This window comes from Pantherophis guttatus, chromosome 2, assembly GCF_059756535.1.
Source record: "Pantherophis guttatus breed Tessera chromosome 2, ASM5975653v1, whole genome shotgun sequence".
Lineage (NCBI taxonomy): Eukaryota > Metazoa > Chordata > Lepidosauria > Squamata > Colubridae > Pantherophis > Pantherophis guttatus.
The window spans coordinates 172,275,522-172,296,389 of NC_142064.1; the positions used below are offsets into that span (position 1 = coordinate 172,275,522).

The 20,868-nt window shown below is 38.3% G+C and overlaps 1 protein-coding gene across 10 annotated transcripts in view; it reads left to right on the top strand.

The window, feature by feature from the left end:
- Window positions 1–20,868, top strand: part of BRD4 (bromodomain containing 4) — a 107,435-nt gene that overhangs the window by 47,231 nt on the left and 39,336 nt on the right. For 5 of the 10 annotated variants that reach the window (XM_087883610.1, XM_034407602.3, XM_034407614.3 and 2 more), the window contains 8 exons: window positions 2,649–2,967; window positions 6,962–7,099; window positions 9,313–9,448; window positions 10,135–10,409; window positions 13,293–13,655; window positions 16,034–16,162; window positions 16,814–17,036; window positions 19,196–19,385. In XM_087883610.1, the coding sequence (XP_087739736.1) occupies window positions 2,683–2,967; window positions 6,962–7,099; window positions 9,313–9,448; window positions 10,135–10,409; window positions 13,293–13,655; window positions 16,034–16,162; window positions 16,814–17,036; window positions 19,196–19,385 (1,739 nt within the window). In that variant the 5' untranslated portion in view covers window positions 2,649–2,682. Of the gene's footprint in view, window positions 1–2,648; window positions 2,968–6,961; window positions 7,100–9,312; window positions 9,449–10,134; window positions 10,410–13,292; window positions 13,656–16,033; window positions 16,163–16,813; window positions 17,037–19,185; window positions 19,386–20,868 lie in introns of all 10 variants that reach the window. The other 5 variants (XM_087883611.1, XM_034407622.3, XM_087883614.1 and 2 more) reach the window with 1 other exon arrangement.

The following is a 20,868-nucleotide window of genomic DNA, read 5'->3' on the forward strand; positions in this document are numbered from 1 at the left end:
CATTCTTAACAACCGTGTCACTCATTTCACAACTGCTTCTCTTCACCATGGTGACAAGATAGGGCAAAAACGTAAATTGTGAGGACAGTCGTAAGTTCGAGGACTGGTCAAAAGTGCGAGGACCAGTCAAAAATAACTTTTTCAGCCCTCTGAGTAGTCCATATGCATAAAAGGATACAGCAATAGAGAGGGATGAAGGAAGGGAAGGGAAATTAGAGTAGGAGTGAGGGTAAGAGAGGGAGGAAGAGAGGAGGAGAAGGAGAAAGGAAGAGGAAGTAGGGAGAAGAAGAAGAGGAGGGGAAGAGAAAGTAAGAAGGAAAGAAAAGAGAGAGGTGGTAGGTTTGAGGAGAAAGATTGCTGTACAATAAAAAAGATGAAAGGGAAGAAAGCCAACCCCAAACAAATATAAAGATATTAAGATAAAGAATGAATTGTTAAACTTTAAAGAATAAAAGAGAACAAATATGAATAAATAGCAATAATTAGAAACACACATACAAACATACAACGTATTTTCTTTGAACAGAGTATTTGGCCGGTTCACAAATTTAAACAGTTGTAGGAGGTTAGCACCCACCCCTTTCCTAGAAGAATGAAATATTTTGGGAAATATTAAAAAGGCAGAATATTATATTTCCCTACCTGGATGAGAAATGGAAAAGCATATTTTACAGACAAAGCAGCTCCCACCTTCCTGCCCCCCACCCTTTGTTAATGGGACAGAGGCAGAAAGTCAATCCTTTCTCAAAGGACATTTGCAACACAATAGCAACAGAAACTAACACAATGGGCTCCATCTAGCAACCGAAACTCACCACAGGTGACCTGGGAAGCATGTGACCTGGGAAGCACATGTGCATCAGCCAGCAAGGCTAGCTAAGACCCCCACCCCCTGGGAGTCTGACAACCAATCAGGATACTCTTTCGGGGCCCCAAGAAATGCAAAGCCAGAGAGAGCATAAAAACCCGAGGATTTACTGTATCTGCCCCTTTTCTGTTTAGGAACTCAAGCCATGTGATCTTGTCCACCATTAAACCATCTTTCCAAGCAGTCTCCATGTTTCCAGTGTCTTTTTCCTCACTTGGAGCAGAACCCAGAAGGATATTTCTTTCAACACAGTGTTTAGTCATTTCAATTAAATTTATAATTTCTATATTTCCTTTTTACCATATTTATTCCTCATCTATTTTTTAAAAAAACCAATATTATCCTTCATCCTCATCTCTAATCTTAATCAAATTCAATTTTTCCCTTCTATTCTATTTTTATATCCATCCTCACATTGGTTAATTATGTAATGCAGTTGTTTAATACAAATTCAACATTTTAATATAAATCAATTAGTTATATAACTATCCTTTTTGAAAAAGAAAAAGAAATCTCTCTGCCTCATTTTGTCACGTTGCAGCAAAGACCCTGCATTACTTTCATTTTCGCTTTTTCAGCATAGCTAGGGGGGAAAAAATCTGCTCCAGGAATTTACCTCTTTGCAGCTAGCTAGCAACAGAGCCCTCTGCAAAACAGCTGAGAGCAAATCAGCTGAGAGTCCGGAGGCTGATCAAATCAACTTATGGTAATTAACCTATGCTGAAGCTGAAAGAGGCTGTTTTTTCTATTTTTGCAGGCACCGGTCTATTCATTTGTTTTCTTTTAACACTGATCAGCTGTAGGGCGGCTCTTTGAAGCCCTGCAGCAAGAATTTAAAGTTTTTTTCCCTCTAGCCATCAGCTGGGACTCTGGAGGCAGCAATAGATTGGGAGTGGGCGGGGTAAGCGACCGGCGATCCAACAGAGAGTGAGGGTGAGTGAAGGCGTGGGGGGGCGAGAGAGGGCTTTGGCGACCCCTGTGAAATGGCCGTTCGACCCCCAAAGGGGTCGTGACCCCCAGGTTGAGAACCGCTGGATTAGAGGGTTGTAAAATGAAAAAATGTGGAATTTAGGATATCCACAACACAACTGATGCCTCTGCTTTTTTTTTTTTTTTTTTTTTTTTTGGCAAAGTATATTTATCATTCTACTGTTAAAACAATATTTTCAGTTTGGTGAATTGTTAAAAAGAATCTTAGGTTCATGTATGTTTCTGAAAGGGACACTGGGAAAAAAGGCAAGAACGAAGGTTAAGGATATTCTAGAGAAAACAGTCAGGATTTAACTTTTTAATGGACCTTTATGAGTGTTATGCCATCAGCCATCTGCTTAATATTCCCATATTCTTTAGAAGAAAAATGAATGCATATTGGCCTGCTCTGTTTTTCTTTTTATTGAAAACCAGAGCAGACTTCTTATATTAATATTTTTTGTGATGAGTTCTAAGTGATATACTTAACATCCTTGGGGAGTCTCCCTTTAGTGACTGAATGTACCTTGGTTCAGAATTGCACTCAGCCATATTATTGCTTAGTATTAGAGCCAGTGTTTCTGACAACTGTCAACCACTCATCAATTTTTCCTTATTTCTCCAGGCTTTTAGCAAAGGTGATTGAAGCCACATTTTCTTTAATCCTATCTACCTTTGTTTTCTCCCCTATCATTGTTTATTTTGTGTGCTTTTTATATTGTTCATTGTTTTAAAATGTATTAATAATTTGTAACATCATTGGGAGTTGGATAGCATATACAATTAATTAATTTATGAATTTGCTTTGCAGAGTGACTGGTACAGAATGCAATGGGATCGATAGCATGTCTTCAGAAAGTGGCCCTGGGACAAGACTGAGAAATTTGCCAGTAATGGGGGATGGACTAGAAGCTACACAAATGTCTACAACACAGGCACAGACCCAACCCCAACAAGGCAATCCTGCAGCCCTTAACCCATCTCCACCTGAGACTTCAAATCCTAGTAAACCCAAGCGCATGACCAACCAACTACAGTACCTGCTCAAAGTGGTGCTCAGGACACTATGGAAACATCAGTTTTCATGGCCTTTCCAGCAGCCTGTGGATGCTGTCAAGCTAAACCTCCCTGTAAGTATACCTAACATGGGGAAAGGAAATTTAAATGTAAGTGAATTTTTTTAAAAAAAAATGTGGACAGCAAATAAATAATGGGTTTGTTTTGGAATATGTAACAATCACAAACTATAAATATGCTGTTTTATGAGGATGAAAAAGCAATATATGTGTTATATTTTCTTCAGAGTTCCTGATAAATTAGAAACCATCAAAAACATGCTGTGGGCTACTTTTTAAAAATATGAATATGAAATAAAAGAGGATCATAGTAAAATAAGGATAGTAATATAGATAGATTATATTATTTATTATTTTTTAAAATTTGATTTATATGCCATCCTTCTCCGGAGACTCAGGGCGGCTTACAATGTGTTAAGCAATAGCCTTCATACTTTTGTATATTTATACAAAGTCAGCTTATTGCCCCCACAAACTGGGTCCTCATTTTACCTACCTTAGAAAGGATGGAAGGCTGAGTCAACCTTGAGCCTGGTGAGATTCGAACTTACAGTAATTGCAGACAGCTGGTGTTAATCACAATGCTATTATTGCCATAATAGGGACAGAAAGTAAATGAAAAAGTATAATAGACATTCTCCAGTGCGCTGCTTGGAGAATCCAAAGCGTGGGTTATCAATAGTGTATTAGCCAGAGACTGAGTGTATGTTTCTTTAAATTTAGCCTTGGTTCCGCCTCCTTCGCTCGACTGGTGTCAGTTTTATTCACTCAGTGAAGCTGAAGAGACTGATCTAGGCTTGCTCTGGTTATTACATTATTAATTCCACACTTTGGATTTCACCTGATTCTTATTTTGATCACAACCTTCCATCGATTTCTTCTGAGTTTTCAATTTGGACTTTTGGGACTTTAGTCTAGAGGTGGTGAGTCCTTGGGGCTCAGGCCCCCCCACCCCCTCTACAACATTCCTGTCAGGTCACCCTCCTATTTGAGATTATCCTAGCTGGGCCATATCTCACCGCTAAAATTGCCGCCGGTGGAGTTCTGGTTTCCCAGCTTGCCAGTACGACCGTTTCCACCTAAATAATACCACTGATCCGCTGACCTGCTTGGCGGCTTAGAGTCCCTGCTACTGGCTGGAGCAGGCTCTAACGGATTGCTTGTCTTAGCTTGAAGCCAAGGTGACTTGCTAGCGAGTGTGTGTTCTTTGAGTTCAGTTGATTTCAGTTCTTTGGCCTTGTCTGTCTAATTTAGAAACATAATTTCTTGAGTAGAAGTTGTATCATTCTACACTCTGAATGAACAGTATTAAATAAATATTTATTATAAGCAGAATATTGTCTTAACAGAAAGATCTGTAAAGTGTATATATAGTAACAGCCATATGTGATTTGTATTCTCCAACTAGAAATTTGTTTCAGACGGGACATGGCGGTTCTTTTTCCTGTCCTGTTCAAGCTTGATTTAGTCATTGTCCAATTCTAGACAAATGAACAGTTTTTGAACGGGAATACAGGTAATCCTTGTTTAGCAATTGCAATTGGGGCCAGGAACACAGGTTGTTAACTGTAGCATTTGCTAAGTGAAAAATCATGACTATGCTTACGATCTTACTCAGCCCAATATGCAGTAATTGACTAATAGTGGACATGTGATAGAAAGAGATGGTGAAAAGGTTGTAAATGAGGACATTGGTTGCAGAGTTATTTTTTCATCACCATAGTAACTGCTGTCCAGGCAATCACTAAGCAAGGACTACCTGCTCTTTACTTGAAAAAGGAACCATTTATGTGTTTATGAGGTTTTGGAAAACATACCATCTCTACTTTTATTTGCTTCTTTATCTTTCTTAAATTAGTGAATTAAAATTATGTATATATGTGTATACATACATACACACATCATAAAGCTTCTTGGTTTTCATTTGTATTTGAGTAATTGTCTGGAGTAAATCTTATAGTACAGATACTGCTTATTTCTTTGTTTTGTTTGTAGAAGTATTCTAACCTAAAAGTTACAGAACCTGTCTATAACTTGATTATAGTAAAGTTGCATTAAGTGAACTCAAAGGTATAGTAAGATAGTAGTAAGGGGAAAAAATTGGCCTACTGTTGCTATAAACTGCCAACAGGCATGATAATAATCAGCATATTCAACTATTGGTTTAGGAGAAGAGCTAAAAAAATTCGGCCATGCCCAGTCTAGTCAGTATAATTAAAATTCTGGTTTGATGGCTTTTTAGGTATAGATTCCATACTTTGACTAAGTAGGACTATTGGATGAACAAGATATAGGCAGTTCTTGCCTAACAACTATTTGTTTAGTGATTGTTCAAAATTACAGTGACACTGAATGGATTTAGAGCTGTGCTCAAAATTACAGCCGTTGCAGGCCCCCAAGATCACCTGATTGTAATATGAGCCCTTGGCAACCTATTCACACTTACCAGTGTTTCCCTGAAAATAAGACCCAGTCTTATATTTTTGTGGGGCTCCAAAATAAGCACTAGGGCTTATTTTTAGGGGAAGTTGTATTTTCCTCCATGTATGAGAGGCCTGCTTCTTCTGCTTATTCGTGGCTGCAATGGGCCAAGAGGCCGCCCAGCATACCAGTGCCGCCACTGCCAGAAGACGGGGATGTAGCACTGTCCCACGTACCCCACACCGGCTTATCTGAGGGCCCCGCATCCAGGCGGTCCACTCCCCGACGCTTACCTTGCAGCAGTGGCTCCAGCAGCCCTATCCAGCAGAACCCCACGTGGCCACCAGCCCACTTCTGCGTGCTTGCGGCCACAACAAGCAGGCAACCCAAGAGATGGTGGGACGGAGTGGGCAGCCGGCCGCGCAAGAGGATTATCTTTGCGTCTTTCTGCTTGCCTGTGGCCTGTGTGAAGCATTGGGATCGTCTGCCTTCCCCCGTGCCTCTGCCTTCATCTGCTGCTGCGGTGCGAAGACGAGCCTCCCGTGCCGTGCCGCCTGCCTGCTCTGGCCCACTGACTCTTGGTTGCCCTGCGTGGTGCATCCAGATCACCTGCCTCCCCGCTTCTGCCTCCACCTGCTGCTTGGACAGGTAATCAACTCATCGCTGTGCAGGCTGTGGCTGCTGCCGGACACCATTGGCCCCTGCGCCCTCACTGCCTCCGGTGCATGGCTTATTTTTTGAGTAGGGCTTATATTAGGCGCACGCTTAAAAATCAGACTAGGGCTTATTTTTGGGAAAACATGGTACAATGAGTTCCAAGCACCTCATGAATGTGATCTCCATTTGTGATCATCTTCCCCAAGGGACGCTACCAGAGAAGGTCACAAGCCGCTGCCACCTGCCAAAAGGATTCCCTTTGGTTTATATTGATACTGGTTGATTATGTGATGTAGCTGACTATGTGTGTTTAGCTTCAAACAGTGCTAAAAATATTTTTAAACTAAAATTGACTCCCCCTGAATTACAATAATTACAATAATTGTCAAGATGATTGAATGAATTTGTACAACTCATTAAATCCTTCCTTCATCCAGTTAAATGCGACAGTGGCTAGATTAATGTAATTTACCTCATAAACCTTCATTAATAAACACACCTTTTTTGTTTTCATGGCATGCTATATCTGTAATTGAGAGAACTTCCTCTTGTCCTTCCAGACTCGTTGCAAATACCCCATGCTACAAGCACTGTATACCAAAATCCTGCTTGAATATTGAGATGGACCTTTTTCAGCCACCTCTTTGAGGCTGCCTGTTTGAGGGTTTCTGTGTCCCTCTAGCATACAACTCTTTTGCTTTGTCATTTTTAACAACACAGCAGATCACTTAACAACTACAACTTGGAGTGCCGAGATTGCAATTATTGAGTGAAACAGTCAAATTGTTCTTGCTTAATAACCGCTTCACTCAACAACCACAGATTTTGGTCTCTAATTATGGTTGTAAATTGCATGCTTCTCAGTCATGAAATAATTTGCATCATAGATATGGAATATGTTGTTTTTTATTTTTTGAAAATATATTGCAACTTGAAGGAATTTTTATTTGCCTTATTTATTTTCCCATAGGATTATTACAAAATTATTAAAACTCCTATGGACATGGGAACAATAAAGAAACGCTTGGAGAATAACTACTACTGGAATGCACAAGAATGTATCCAGGACTTCAATACAATGTTTACAAATTGTTACATCTATAACAAGGTTAGTTTTCTCATAAATTGGACTTTCAAATGATGTATCACCTATGTCTGTGATGGCGAACCTATGGCATGCAGAGCCATATCAGTGGGCACGCGAGCTCAGCTCCAGCGTGCATGCGGGTGCCGGCCAGCTGATTTTCGGGCCTTCTGGACCCACCGGAAGTCGGGAAACAGACTTTTTCCTGCCTCCAGAGGGCCTCCGGGGGGTTGGGAAAGGCTGTTTTCGCCCTCCCCAGTCTCCTAGAAAGGCTCTGGCAGTGTGGAAATTGAAAAATGGGCCTAGGGGGCCCACTGTGTCATTGCATGCCAAAAGCGAGGGGAACACCGGCTCACGCGCACATGCGCAGGGGGGTGGGGCACATAGAATTATGGGTGTGGGCACACCACGCACACGGTCCCCCCTGCACTCCCCCCACTTTTGGCACACGATGGCAAAAAGGTTAGCCATCACTGACCTATGTATTTCCAATTTGAGATTTCAGTTTTTTAGTTTGTACATATGTATTTATTAAATTTAAATCTTAGATAAATTTATTTAAATTTATTAAATGAGCTGAAAGTGGTGTATGTTGCTCCTCTTTCTCCCCCTATTTTCTCCAGCAGCAATCATGTGACCTATATTGGACTAATAGCATGTGACTGGTTCACCATCACATAAATAAATAAATAAATGAATTTTGTAGTGCATTTTGTGGTTAAGAATGGACTTTAAATCTGGGTATACAAGTTGCTCTTTTCCTTCTTTCCTTCCTTGGTAAAACGGTGTATTTATTTCAGGTGTGAAATTTTTTCTCTTTCTCTCAAAAGGCCATAGTGTCTCAGGGACAACCTGTTGGACTGAAATGAGAAAACTTGTGTTTTTCTGTCTAACAACCTTGAACATACCTCCTCTGTTGAAAGCAGGCTACAGAAAGGAAACAGATTGTTCTTGCCTGATATTTGAAACAGTCTCTTCTAGAGGAGGTCTGAAATTGGTGACAAGATGAATGAATGTAGCAAAAGGTTCTTATGTAACCCCTAGGTGACAGGTTACATACTTCTTAGTTTACATAAATATAATCTATTTTAAAATTCAAACTTTAGACAAAACCTAAGAATTCCACGCTTATCGATGCAACTTTGCTTAAGAGTTTCATTGGCCATGACTTCTGGTACTTTACATGTGTAGTTTATTATTATAAGTATTTTTAAAACAATAATTTTCCTTAATAAAAATCTTAAATATTTTAAATAAACCTTTCAAGAGTATAACATTAATATGCTATACTGATGAAAAAGAGAAAATAATGCTTCCAGAATTTAGATTTCACACTATTTCCCTGAAAAAGCCAATTAGGAATGCATATTTTACAGACTGATAGTAGAATGAAAATGGTTTGAAATTTTTCATGATTGGTGAATCATTATTTTGTTACATTTAAAATGCTATGTTCCTGAGCATTACATTAACAAAGCTATCAGTCAGGGGCATCGGTTTTCCCTGTGAATGGGGATGATCATCCAGAAGAGTTTTCTCTTTGCAAAAATTAATGCAAAGAAAGAGCAACATAAAACCAAAAAACAAGGAATTTGTTGAGTTGCCAGTTTAAAAAAAAGGTTCAGATCCAAGTTTTTTCCATAAGTTGTACATGAAACTGTTTTTCATATTTAAAGATAATAAGTATATAAGAGGAAAAGGTGCTTTGAAGTCTCATAAATTTCTGTCCAGAACACTTACATTTGACAACAACAACAAAAAGCCTTAGTAAATTAGTTTTGCAGGGTGTCTGTCTTGTCACTCACACACAAAATATATCTCTTTTAGTAATGTAACCTTGAGATAGAGTAAATGTATAAAGCTGTATGTTGAATGGTCCTCCTGTATGGTTGATAGCTAAAATGATTATACAGTTTTTATCTGTTAATGACAAAAGAGGAACTAACGTATAAATGAAGAAATCAAAATATAATATACAGCTTAAGCTACAATGCATAAAAGAGCAACATAGTAAAACTTTATAGTCACTTAATGCAGAGGGACACATGAATTAAGCAACAAATGCATGACACTGTCTAACTTACTTACAAAGATCATATGCAGACTACATTATAACAACTAGACAAAGTAACCTCCATCTTTCATGCTATATTTCTATAATGGCAAAAATATGGCTGGTCTGTCTTTAGATTGATGACTCCAAATATGTGTGATTTTATATATTTTTATTTGTTCAGCAAGGAGATGATATTGTTTTGATGGCAGAAGCTCTAGAAAAACTCTTCCTACAAAAAATCTCTGAAATGACCCAGGAAGAAACAGAAATTGTTATAGTCCAAACTAAAGGGAGAGGACGTGGTAGGAAGGAAACAGGTATTAATATTTAATCTGCTGTATTCTGTACTCTCAGTTTTTGTACTTTGTTTGAACTAGTAAATGCTATTATGTATGTGTATGTGTATGTAATTGTACTTGAAAAATAATATTTCAGATAAAAACTAGTTTTGTATATTGTACTCAGCTGTAATACAATTAGTTTGGTTTTGACTTAATGTGTAGTGTGAATCCAAGCCTGGTGAGTATAAACTGTAGTTTACTGCTCTGCATGTTGTAATGTGAATCCAGTCAATTATATTTTAAATTGTATAAACCATGTTCAAGTAACCCATAGGTTAGTGCAGCCTGCAAGCTGACTCATTATAAAATCTAGGTGAGCAGTATGCATTTCCAGAAAGTAAAGCTTTACACTGACTGTTTACTTTGAAAGTTGGGAAATGGACATAATTACAAAAATACAATGGAGAAAGGAAAGAAGGAAAAATATGTATTTTCAAATGTATGGTTTATCTTTACTAGTTAATAGAATAAAGTTGGAATCTATATAGTCTCCAGTCTTACTATATACTACTATATAGTAATCTATATAGTCATTGAGAAATGGTATTGTAATTCAAATGCAAATATGAGTTCTCAGACTAAAAAGTCTGAAATGAAAAAACAAAATGGCCATTTGTATTTTTAGAGACTTGATATACATACTGTGATTGACTTTCTTACAGTGACATCAAAGCCAGGAGCATCAGCGGTACAGAATGTAACTCAAGCATCATCCCCACCACAGACGCAGGCTCCACCCCAAAATTCTCAGCCGGTGCAAACAACTCATTCCTTTTCCTCTCTAACCCCTGACCTAATTGTTCAGACACCAGTAATGACAGTGGTGCCACCCCAGCCTCCTGCAGCACTGCCTCCTCCCCTCCCACCTTCAGCCTCCGCTCCTCAGCCCTCTCAGACACACACCCCGATTATCCCAACATCTGCACAACCCATGAAGGTGCGTACATTAGAACTCTTCTTTTAATTGTTCACCTAAGGGAAAACTTGCCGTAAGTCATACAAAACCATGCTCGGGTACTTTACAGCTTTCCTTAAGACTGCTTCATTAAATTCTTTAACTTTTATTCTTCTGTTTTTGAAGGCTAGGAAGCAGGAATTAGTTATGACACTGCAATGCTCTATTTCTGCAGGGCTCCCAATAACTGGCACAGTTTGTATGCTGTCAAGAAATTCAATTTTTAAATGCTGGTCAAAGAAAATCTTCAATGAAAATGTTAGCTCAGCAAGACATTTATTATTTTAGGGGCTCTAACACCAGGGGGTTATAAAGATTAATTATTATTGCACTATTCAGATAACTAGGATGCAGTAACCCTTGGACAAGAGACCCTAGCTTATAAAATTATAAGGTTCAATCTTATAATTTCTAGATAGATTAGAAAAAATTGTTTAAATTATGTATAGTTGCTTTTAATCAATATAGATAAAACTGAATTATATGGATGAATAATGTGTTCCTTATTAGGGTATGTGTAGGTTAGAAGGATCACAAAATTTACTTGGCTGAAGTTAAAATACCCTTTATTCTTAAATCTGAAGTTTTTCTATAGTACAGTTTTGTTCAGAGTCATTGCAAACATCGAATTTTAACCTGCTTGAAGTAAAGCATATAGAACTGATATAATAGATGTGTAAAACATTTCAGTTTTGGAATTTGTGTCCTATTTACACATTTTAAATTGTCTTCTGTGGAATATGAAAAAAGCATAGCCTTCCCTTGTAAATCAAATAGATGCAATTGCATCATTGTTAGATTTGTTATTTTAGAAAAGACTTTAAGAAGAATGTTTAATGCCTATTCTAACCATACCACACACTTCATACAAATGTTATGAAATTGGTGGAAAACATTAGTATGGAAATAATGTCTTGTGCCAGAAACTCAAGGGGGGTGGGGATGTAGGGGGGTGGAACGACGACAAAGATTAGATTAGAATTGATTAACATTGCTTTCTATATTTGATATATAGTTAGCACATTGATACCAACATTGGTTAATACATTGATGTTTTTCATATTGTATTTGGTTTTAACCAATATAGTTACAGACAAAGTTAAAAATGTGTGTGTTAAAAGTAAAATACTAAAATAAGCACATCTCAAAAATAGCAAGAATAATTTTGTCAGAACATAACATACAACTTAAGTGACAAATTGCACTGTGCCTATACAAATCGCTAGATAAATACAGATCAGCTGTGTACAATATTTATCATTTTACTTTATCATGATTCAGCCTAGTATTCAACATGAAACTTGTTTTCCATTTCTGTCCTTTCATAGAAAAGTAAGTCAAATGTTCCCACTGTAATGACAGCAATATTATTTAATTATTAAATAGTGCTGTCTAAAATATACTTAGTAAGTCCCATTAAACAATTCAGATTTATTTCTAATAAACGTGCATAAAATTGTACTGACATTTCTTTAAAAGCAAATATAAATGAGGCTTTCTAAAGCATCATAAATGTCAATTTTTTTCAACATGTTTTTTTAATTGATTGATTTTTTTTCTCATCTCCTTTCTCCAAGAAATAAAAGTAGTATATATACTATACAGCCTGTCCTTTCATTTTTCTTTATAACAGCCTTATGAAATGAACTAGATGGAGACAGTTACCAACCCTAAGCCCTTCTCTGAAGAAGAAGCATTTAAAAGATCTCTTTGCTTGGCTCAATAATACTGCTTAAAATAAAGATTTGATAAATAGCTAAACATCTTCCATTGGAATTAAGACTATGTTTATTGGAAAATAACTAGTATTCCTTTCAAGATCAGTCTAAGACATTGATGGCAAATCTTTTCGGCACCAAAACTGAAATGCACACACGCACCGGAAACCCAAAGACCAGCTGGCCGGTGCACATGCCTTTGGGTCTTTGGGTTTCCAGCATGCGCGTGCCGACCAGCTGGTCTTCGGGTTTCCAGTGCACACAAAGACCAGCTGGCTGGTGCGCATGCCCACAGTGGGGGCTCTGCGTGCCACCTCTGGCACCCGTGCTATAAGTTCACCATCACAGGTCTAGGATATAAGGGGCTAAAATTGCATATACTATCTAACATTGAATAATTTCTTAGAAAGAAGGGATGGCAGCAGCATTTCTCCTCTGTTCTGCAAGACTAAAAATCTGCTTTGAATAGTAGAACAATCATGAAATAATGCCTGAGAAGGGCTATAAAAGGAATTGATAGAAATAACTATTCCAAGTTCTTCCCTCAGCAAGATTTCCTATTGATCTTTGCTTTCTTTACCAGAGGAAGGAATCCTTCTATTCATTGAGATGCATCCCTGAAATAATAATAGTAATAATAGTAATCCCTGAAATAACAACAAAACAATAACAGTTATAATAATACAAAAGTAATATCAGCAAGAAAAATTGAAAATATTCTGACTTTCTTAAACTATTGAGTGAAGTCATAATTGCGAATTTTCATCGCATTCAGCTTCACTACAACTTCTGTGCCAGTTTTTCTGAGATTGTTTTCTGTTCCTTGTATAGTGTTTTAGATACTTATACGTGATGTCTGGTTATTTTCATATATATGGAGTGTTTGCTTAGTTATGAGAATTCCATGGTACATTCATTTATTTTATTTATTTTAATAGGCTTATATGCCGCTACAATTGTCAACTGATTCCAAGCGGCTTACATTCCCACCATGCATAAACAAGGTTAAGATAACAAAAGTAATCAACAATTAAAAATATAGATAATAACATATTCCTATGCCAAGGAATCATAACCTCATGTACACGTATACATTGTGGCAAATAAAGAACAGAAGGCTACATAGAATGTCTGTTTGCTTTGGTAGACAAAAAAGGGAGTGAAGAGGAAAGCAGACACTACAACTCCTACTACAATAGACCCAGTTCATGAATCATCATCATTGCCAGCTGAACCCAAGCCTGTCAAGACAGGTCCACGAAGGGAAAGTCGACCTGTGAAACCTCCAAAGAAGGATGTTCCAGATTCTCAGCAACATGTAGTAGAAAAAAGTAACAGTAACAAAGTGTCAGAGCAATTAAAGTATTGTGGTGGCATCATAAAGGAGATGTTTGCTAAGAAACATGCTGCATATGCATGGCCCTTCTACAAACCTGTGGATGTGGACGCTCTTGGACTCCATGATTATCGTGATATCATTAAGCATCCCATGGACCTGAGTACAATTAAAGTAAGTGTGGGTACCTTTTTTTTTTCAACTCTCAGGTGGTAATAAATACATATGTTAAAAATACTAATTGTCCCAAAGGTCCTTTTTTCAGGCAATTAGAGGCAATTAGGCTTTCTTGTTTTTTTCTTTGAAAATGTTTCATTTCTCATTCAAGAAGCTTTTTCACTTCATTTGAGGAAGCTTCTTCAGTTCATTAAAGCAACGTTTTCAAAGAAAAAAAATCCAAGTCCAGTTTCCTTTTGGAAAGCGCATCTTTGGGGTCTACTCTGTTATAGTACCAATTAGAGCAAGTCTACACAACATATCCATGGATCTCTTAAACCCTGACAAGTAGCTTTCTCTGTGGCCCATCAGTGTCTTTAAAACCTTATAAATCCACTTCTGCCAAATGTTGCCACTGCCAGGAAAGAGCCATCACTACTGTTGTGGCCCTGAAGTTTCATGGTTGGGAGTCTCCAGACCACATTGACACTGTCAGCTCCGTCACTATTGCCAAGCTGCTAGCTGCCAAACAGCTGATCTGTGTGCCAGCTAGTCTTTGTAGAAATTATTTTTAATTGTCAGTATGGCCCTTTCCCCTCTGTGAATTGTGCAAGCCTGACATAGAGTATCAATATCTGTGGCAATCCTTATCCTGTCTTCTCTATATCTTCTTTCCCTTATATAATAGGATGGCTTTAGTCGTAGTTCTAATTCAATTCAATTCGATTTAATTTAATTTACACTGGGAGGCAAAAATTTTATAGAGGCTAACATAAATCAAAAGCCCTTTTAGGCAGATTAAAAACATTGATAGATGGCAGAAATCTAACATACAACTTTGATAATCTATTTACAATGTATTTTATTTTTTCTTTTGCAGAAGTAGTAACAGCCATTTCCTCACAGGAATTCCGTTTTATCCTTATAGCGATACTTCCCAAACCTGAGTAAATTACCCCAAATTGGGTAAACGTGGTTTTTCTTTCGATAATGACACAAACCCATTATCCAATCACAACAGGACATTTAAATTGACTTAATTTTATCTACAATTACTATAAATGACTTTCTGATAAGTGCTTTTGGGTGATGAAGGAAAAAAATTGTCTTATCATCTTCCTATAGCACTCCATTAAAATGCATTGGCCATAATGTCTATATAATCTGAACAGAGGATACAACTTTTCTAGACATTATTTCTCATCAAAGACACTTTAGTATTATTTAGTAAATAATTGATCATGTTGTACCTAAAGTTTTGAGACAATAGTGGTAAATCAGGGATTAACTGTAAGAAAGCAGTTGCACAGATTGTAACTTATTTTGTGTTAGAATTATTGTTATAGCAATATTTCTCCTCTCAAACAGTTACAAGATTTGTTTTTGGTGTTGATGTGGAAACGTGAAATGAATGTACTTGGGAAATATTGCTGTAGGTTGAGAATTTATGAATAAGTCCTATATTAATGAAAGCTGTCTGCAAAGTGAATTGCTTTGTTTTGTGTTGGTAACTCCCCTAAGTCAAGCTTGTGGTCTTGGTGATCATATAGTTTTATTTCTCCTGAATGAATGTCATATTTACTTGCTGTAGACAAAATATTTTTGACAACAAGTAGTTAAAATGAAACCTACTCTTTATCCCAGTCCATTTCCTGTTTAGAAGTTTCTTTGTTGCTAGAAAGAACTAACTTGCCCACTTTTGCATTGCGCGCATGACATTAAGCATCAATATAATTTCTCTATTTTGATCTAAATTTATGGGAGAACTAGATTATTTGGATTTATTCACTAAGCCTGCTTTAAAAAAAAAAGCATGGCATAGCACAATATTTAAATCTACCCTGATTTGTCTTATACAGTTGTCATTTTATAGCCATTGATGTTGAGAAATCTTATCTTTACAGTAGGTTTCCTGTATTCTCTGCTGTATGCATTCTGAAGTATGCATTATAATTCCATGGTTTATTGTAGAAGAACTTGAGAAAAAAAATAAGAGAAACAAAATGTCTGGCTAAAAAAGTGCCCATTTTATATTAATTTATTGTTCACATTCTGTTCTTACAAAATAAAGCAATTCAAAAAGCTGAGCTAATTTCCATATTTTTACTATTCTACCAGGGTAGATACTTCTGTTTCTTTGTAATCTTATGCAATATACAAACTAAAACAGAAAACCAGTGGGATTATCAACAATTGAGATATCCTGTCATTTGTTAAATATCATTTGGGTTGAAAATAATTTTATTTTTATATTCATTCAGAAAACATGCAGAGTATTTCTATAGAGAATTGATAATCTTATCTCTGAAATGCCAAAAATTTTGCTCTATTTATAGGAAATAATACCCATGGTATTTTAAAATGATTTAAATTAAAGTTCTTTGTTTAACCTTCAGTCCAAATTGGAGAACCGGGATTATAGAGATGCTCAGGAATTTTCAGCAGATGTCCGATTGATGTTTTCCAATTGTTACAAATATAACCCTCCAGATCATGAGGTAGTGGCCATGGCACGGAAACTACAGGTAACTAAAAATTCATTTAAAACCATGTCCTACTTTACATGCATAAATGTATAATTTTAATAAGTCATAGAGTAATTTTAAGAGTAACTTAAAAATATATCTTTGGGAATTTAAAATATGTATTACAAATGTCAGGGGTAAAGGCTTTTGTACCTTTCTTTGATGTTTACTGATTCCCCTCCTCAAACATCAATGAGGAGCCAAGCACTGGTATACTTTGGCCTAATTATATAATTGGAGTAATCATGAAAAAATTATTAAACTTTTGTTAACATTAGTAAACATATTTAATATCGAAACAACACTTCTGGAATCCTTGAAATCCCACCCTCAGTGATGTTATTATGTTGCTGGTCATGCCTCTTGCATTTCCCAGTGGCCAAATGAATAGGATAACACCCTTCACCTATCCTCATATATAATGGGACCTCAAGATTAAGCTGATTTTGATCAGAAAGTGCCTAAATTGATAAACTGCAGGAAAGGGGGTGTTCAGGATAGGAACAAATCAGAGCATTTTTCTGAATTTTGAGTTTGGAGATACCAATATTTTGGTGAGTGTCACAAGAAAACTTTTTTATTATACTTCAGAATAACGCTGGGATATATTTTTACAAGCATAGCATTCATATGCCCACTGTATTTTGCCAGGATGTCTTTGAAATGCGGTTTGCTAAAATGCCAGATGAACCTGAAGAACCTGTGATTCCAGCTTCCTCTCCAGTAGTAGTGCAGCCACAACCCAAAGTGCCCCCACCATCATCCAGTGACAGCAGCAGTGATAGTTCTTCTGATAGTGACAGTTCATCAGATGATTCTGAAGAAGAACGAGCTCAGCGGCTAGCAGAGCTCCAGGAACAGGTAAAACGTTTGTGTATCCTGCTTTTGACTCTGACTGTATCCTCTTTTCTCCAGTTACTTGCTTAATTCTAGTTTTTGGATGGGGATCAGGTTTTGCTTGATTTCCTCCATATCACTATACATGTACAGTTCTAGCCCATGGACCGGTTCCATGGAGAGAGTTTTTTTCCATGGACCGGTGGTGGTGGTGTTCTTGTGTGCTGCCAGCATCCTGCGGATGGGGCTTCACTTGTTTGTGCGGCCCAGTTTCTGGCATGGTGCGGATTGGTACTGGTCCACAGACTGGGAGTTGGCGACCCCTGTCCTAGCCCACACTTTCTGGTTTTTAATGTTTCACTACATACATGAATAACAAGCCAACAAAAGAAAGCTAGCCACTCTAGCTTACTGTTTCATACATCTAGTTATGAGCTTCTTTCCTTAGTTTTTCTTTACAAAGCTTCCTGTTGCAGAATATGCTGCAGAAATCCTCATACTGGCAGGAAAGAGTGCAACAAGCATTTTGGCTTTGCAACTTTATTCCTGGCCATCTTCCCATTGCTGAAGTTGAGAATGTGATTGGGATTGTTGTGCAACTGATGAAACAATTCCAGCTTGCCTGTGAATCTTTGCAATCACAAGAGAAGTTGGTTGGGCCTGTGCCTGAGTTTTTTTTTTTCTAGCCTATCTTGATTGGGTAAGGGAAGAGATTCCCAGACAGAACCTCACCAGATAGTATCAGACTAGTAGATGCTGCTTTATTGCCTGTGCTGGGGATATAGTAGCCACTAGGCCAGTTATGGCTAACCTTTTTGCCATCGCGTGCCAGGGGCGGGGGGGTGTCACACGCACGCACGCCCGCCCACACCCATAATTCTATGCACCCCGCGCGTGCACACACAACTCCCCCCACTCTTGGCACGTAATGGCCCGGTAGGCCTGTTTTTCTTTCTCTCCTGGCTCCAGGGCCTCTCCAGGAGTCTGGGAAGGGCAAAAATGGCCTTCCCCACCCTCCCGGAGATCCTCCGGAGGCCGAAAACAGCCCATTTGACAACTTCCGGTGGGACCGGAAGGCCCATTTTTTGCTGTCCCAGCCTCCAGGGCCTCTCTAGGAGTCTGGGGAGGATAAAAACGGCCTTACCTACCCCTCTGGAGGATTCCAGGGTGGGGTGGGAAAGGCCGTTTTCACCCTCCTCAGGCTCCTAGAGAGGCCCTGGAGCCAGGTGAGAGAGAAAAACGTCTGTCCCCCCAGCCCTCCGGAGGTAGGAAACAACCTGTTTCCCCACTTCTGGTGGGCCCAGCAGACCCGAAAATCAGCTGGCCAGCGTGCAACTGCTCCCCGGAGCTGAGCTCGCACGCCCACTGATATGGGTACACGTGCCACCTGTGGCATGCGTGTCATAGGTTCACCATGGTGGCATTAGGTTCTCCTTTCAACATTTAGAATGTTAAGGAGAACTTTCAGTATCATAGCCCACTCAGTACTACGGGAAAAAAGTAAAGATGCCCTTAAGCCAAACTGAAGTCACTGGTGATAATATGTATATTTTGTTTTCTTGACATCAATATAATTTCTGCCTTCCAATCTATCATAGAAGCTTGACTCTGTTGCTTCAAGTCTCAGGAAAGGCCAGCAAATTACTGCCATTTGATCATTAAGCAGCATTATTGTCAGCTGCTCCAATATATTCCTGCTCATGTGTGCTGTTTGGCACTTTTTCTTCTTTCTCTCACATGTGTGTATGCATGCACACGTACACACAGAGGGTGTGCATTCTTTGAAAATGATTTGGAAAAAAGGCCTTTGGTCTTACATGTACACAGCAACTGTTTGGATTTAAAGCAGCCGATTTTTTTCAGGTTTTTGACTGGAAAAAATGGCACTGCTTTAAAGTATGGACATATTAAAATTTGTGCAATGCTTGAAACTGTAGAATTTTTTTAGATTTGCATAGAGACCTGGAAACATTTCGGCTGCTTGGTGTGGGTCATCATTTTTGATGATTTCAAATCATTTTTGAAGCATGCACAGCACTAAGGAACATATAATTCAGGTGTTTGGGGAAAAAACAATTAGTTGCACACCAAAGTGAGTGTGGGGTCATCACATCTTAGGGCAAGGGGGTAAAACAAATAATTTTTTAAAAAAGAAAATTGTATTGATCTGTGTGTCTGCTCCTTAGCTTAAAGCAGTGCATGAACAGTTGGCTGCCCTGTCACAGCCACAACAGAATAAACCAAAGAAAAAAGAGAAAGACAAGAAAGAAAAGAAAAAAGAGAAGCACAAAAAGAAAGAAGAAGTAGAAGAAAATAAAAAAAATAAAGCCAAGGATCCACCAACTAAGAAGGTTAAGAAGAATAATGGCAATAGCAATAGCTCAAGGTCAGTTCCCTCTTTATATCCATGTATATGCCAATCTGTAGGGTGGGTTTTTAAGTTTTATCGGTAGTATGAGGATGTTTTTAGAAGTATAGCAGAACTTCTATATTTTCTCTATCTAAATTCCTGGTATAAGTTACACAATTTTAAACAAAATGCAAAAAAATTCAGATTTAAAACACTTACAAACCAGTTACTCTGACCTTAGCAAATGTTTCAGGCTTGGATCACTCCTGGAATATTAGTATCTTTGGTAAGTCAGAACTGCTATTAAAACCTAGAGTTTTGAATACAGAACATTACAGGTTTGAACATTTTGCACACCACTGTTTCTAACCATATAATATGGGTAATTATTATACGGTTAGAAACAGTGTAATTTAAATCAGGATGCTGCAATGCATTTGACCTTAAAATTCCAAAATTATATACTGTATGCTTTCTTGGTTTTCAGATAACTGAGGTGTAAGTACAGTTTTGGTTTTAGCAAATGTGTTCTCTAATATTAAAGGTCTAATTCTACGGTAGAACTCGAAGAGTTCTGTTCCTTGCTTATACTATTGAAATCCCAGAGTCCCTTGGGAGTTGAGCGGCATAGAAATGCAACAAAATAAATAAATAAATAAATTTACAAAACTGGTAAATCATTTTAATTTCTTAAGGTTTAGATCAGGGGTCTGCAACCTTAAACACTCAAAGAGCCACTTGGGCCCGCTTCCCACAAAAAACAAAACACCAGGAGCTACAAAACCTGGGTGGGCGTGGCCAATTCGACATCACTCCCTCCCACCCAATCACATGTCACCTCCCAACCACACTCCAGGTATTTTCTTTTAAACAGGCCTCTCCCTCTTTCTCCTCCCCGCTTTCTCTCATCTTTCTCCCTCTTTCCCTCTCCCTCTTTCTCCCTCTCTCTCCTTTCTTCCTCTCTCCCTCCCTCCCTCTCTCATCTATAGTTAGTTTAGTTAGTTATAATTTATTTGATTTGTATACCGCCCTACTCCCGAAGGACTCAGGGCAGTGAACAGCCAACAATAAAATACATAAATACACAAAATTTAAAAACCCGATAAAATCAAATTAAATTATTTGGCCCAGACAAATTAAAATACCCCAATAATTTAAAAACAGATTAAAATTTACATATTTAAAAAGGGAAGAGATTAGGCCAAGCCCGCTTGATGGAATAAAAAGGTCTTCACAGCACGGCGGAAAGAGCGCAGATCCGGGATCCTCCGTATCTCCGGGGGGAGCTCATTCCAGATGGTAGGTGCCCCCACAGAGAAGGCTCTCCCCCTAGGGGCCGCCAGTCGACACTGTTTGGCTGACGGCACCCAGAGGAGTCCCTCTCTATGAGAGCATACTGGCCGGTGGGAGGCTATTGGTGGTAGTAGGCAGTCCCGTAAATAGTAGGCGGTCATCTCTTTCTCCTTCTCTCTCTCATCTTTCTCCCTCCCTCTCTCTTTCTCATCTCTTTCTCTCCCTC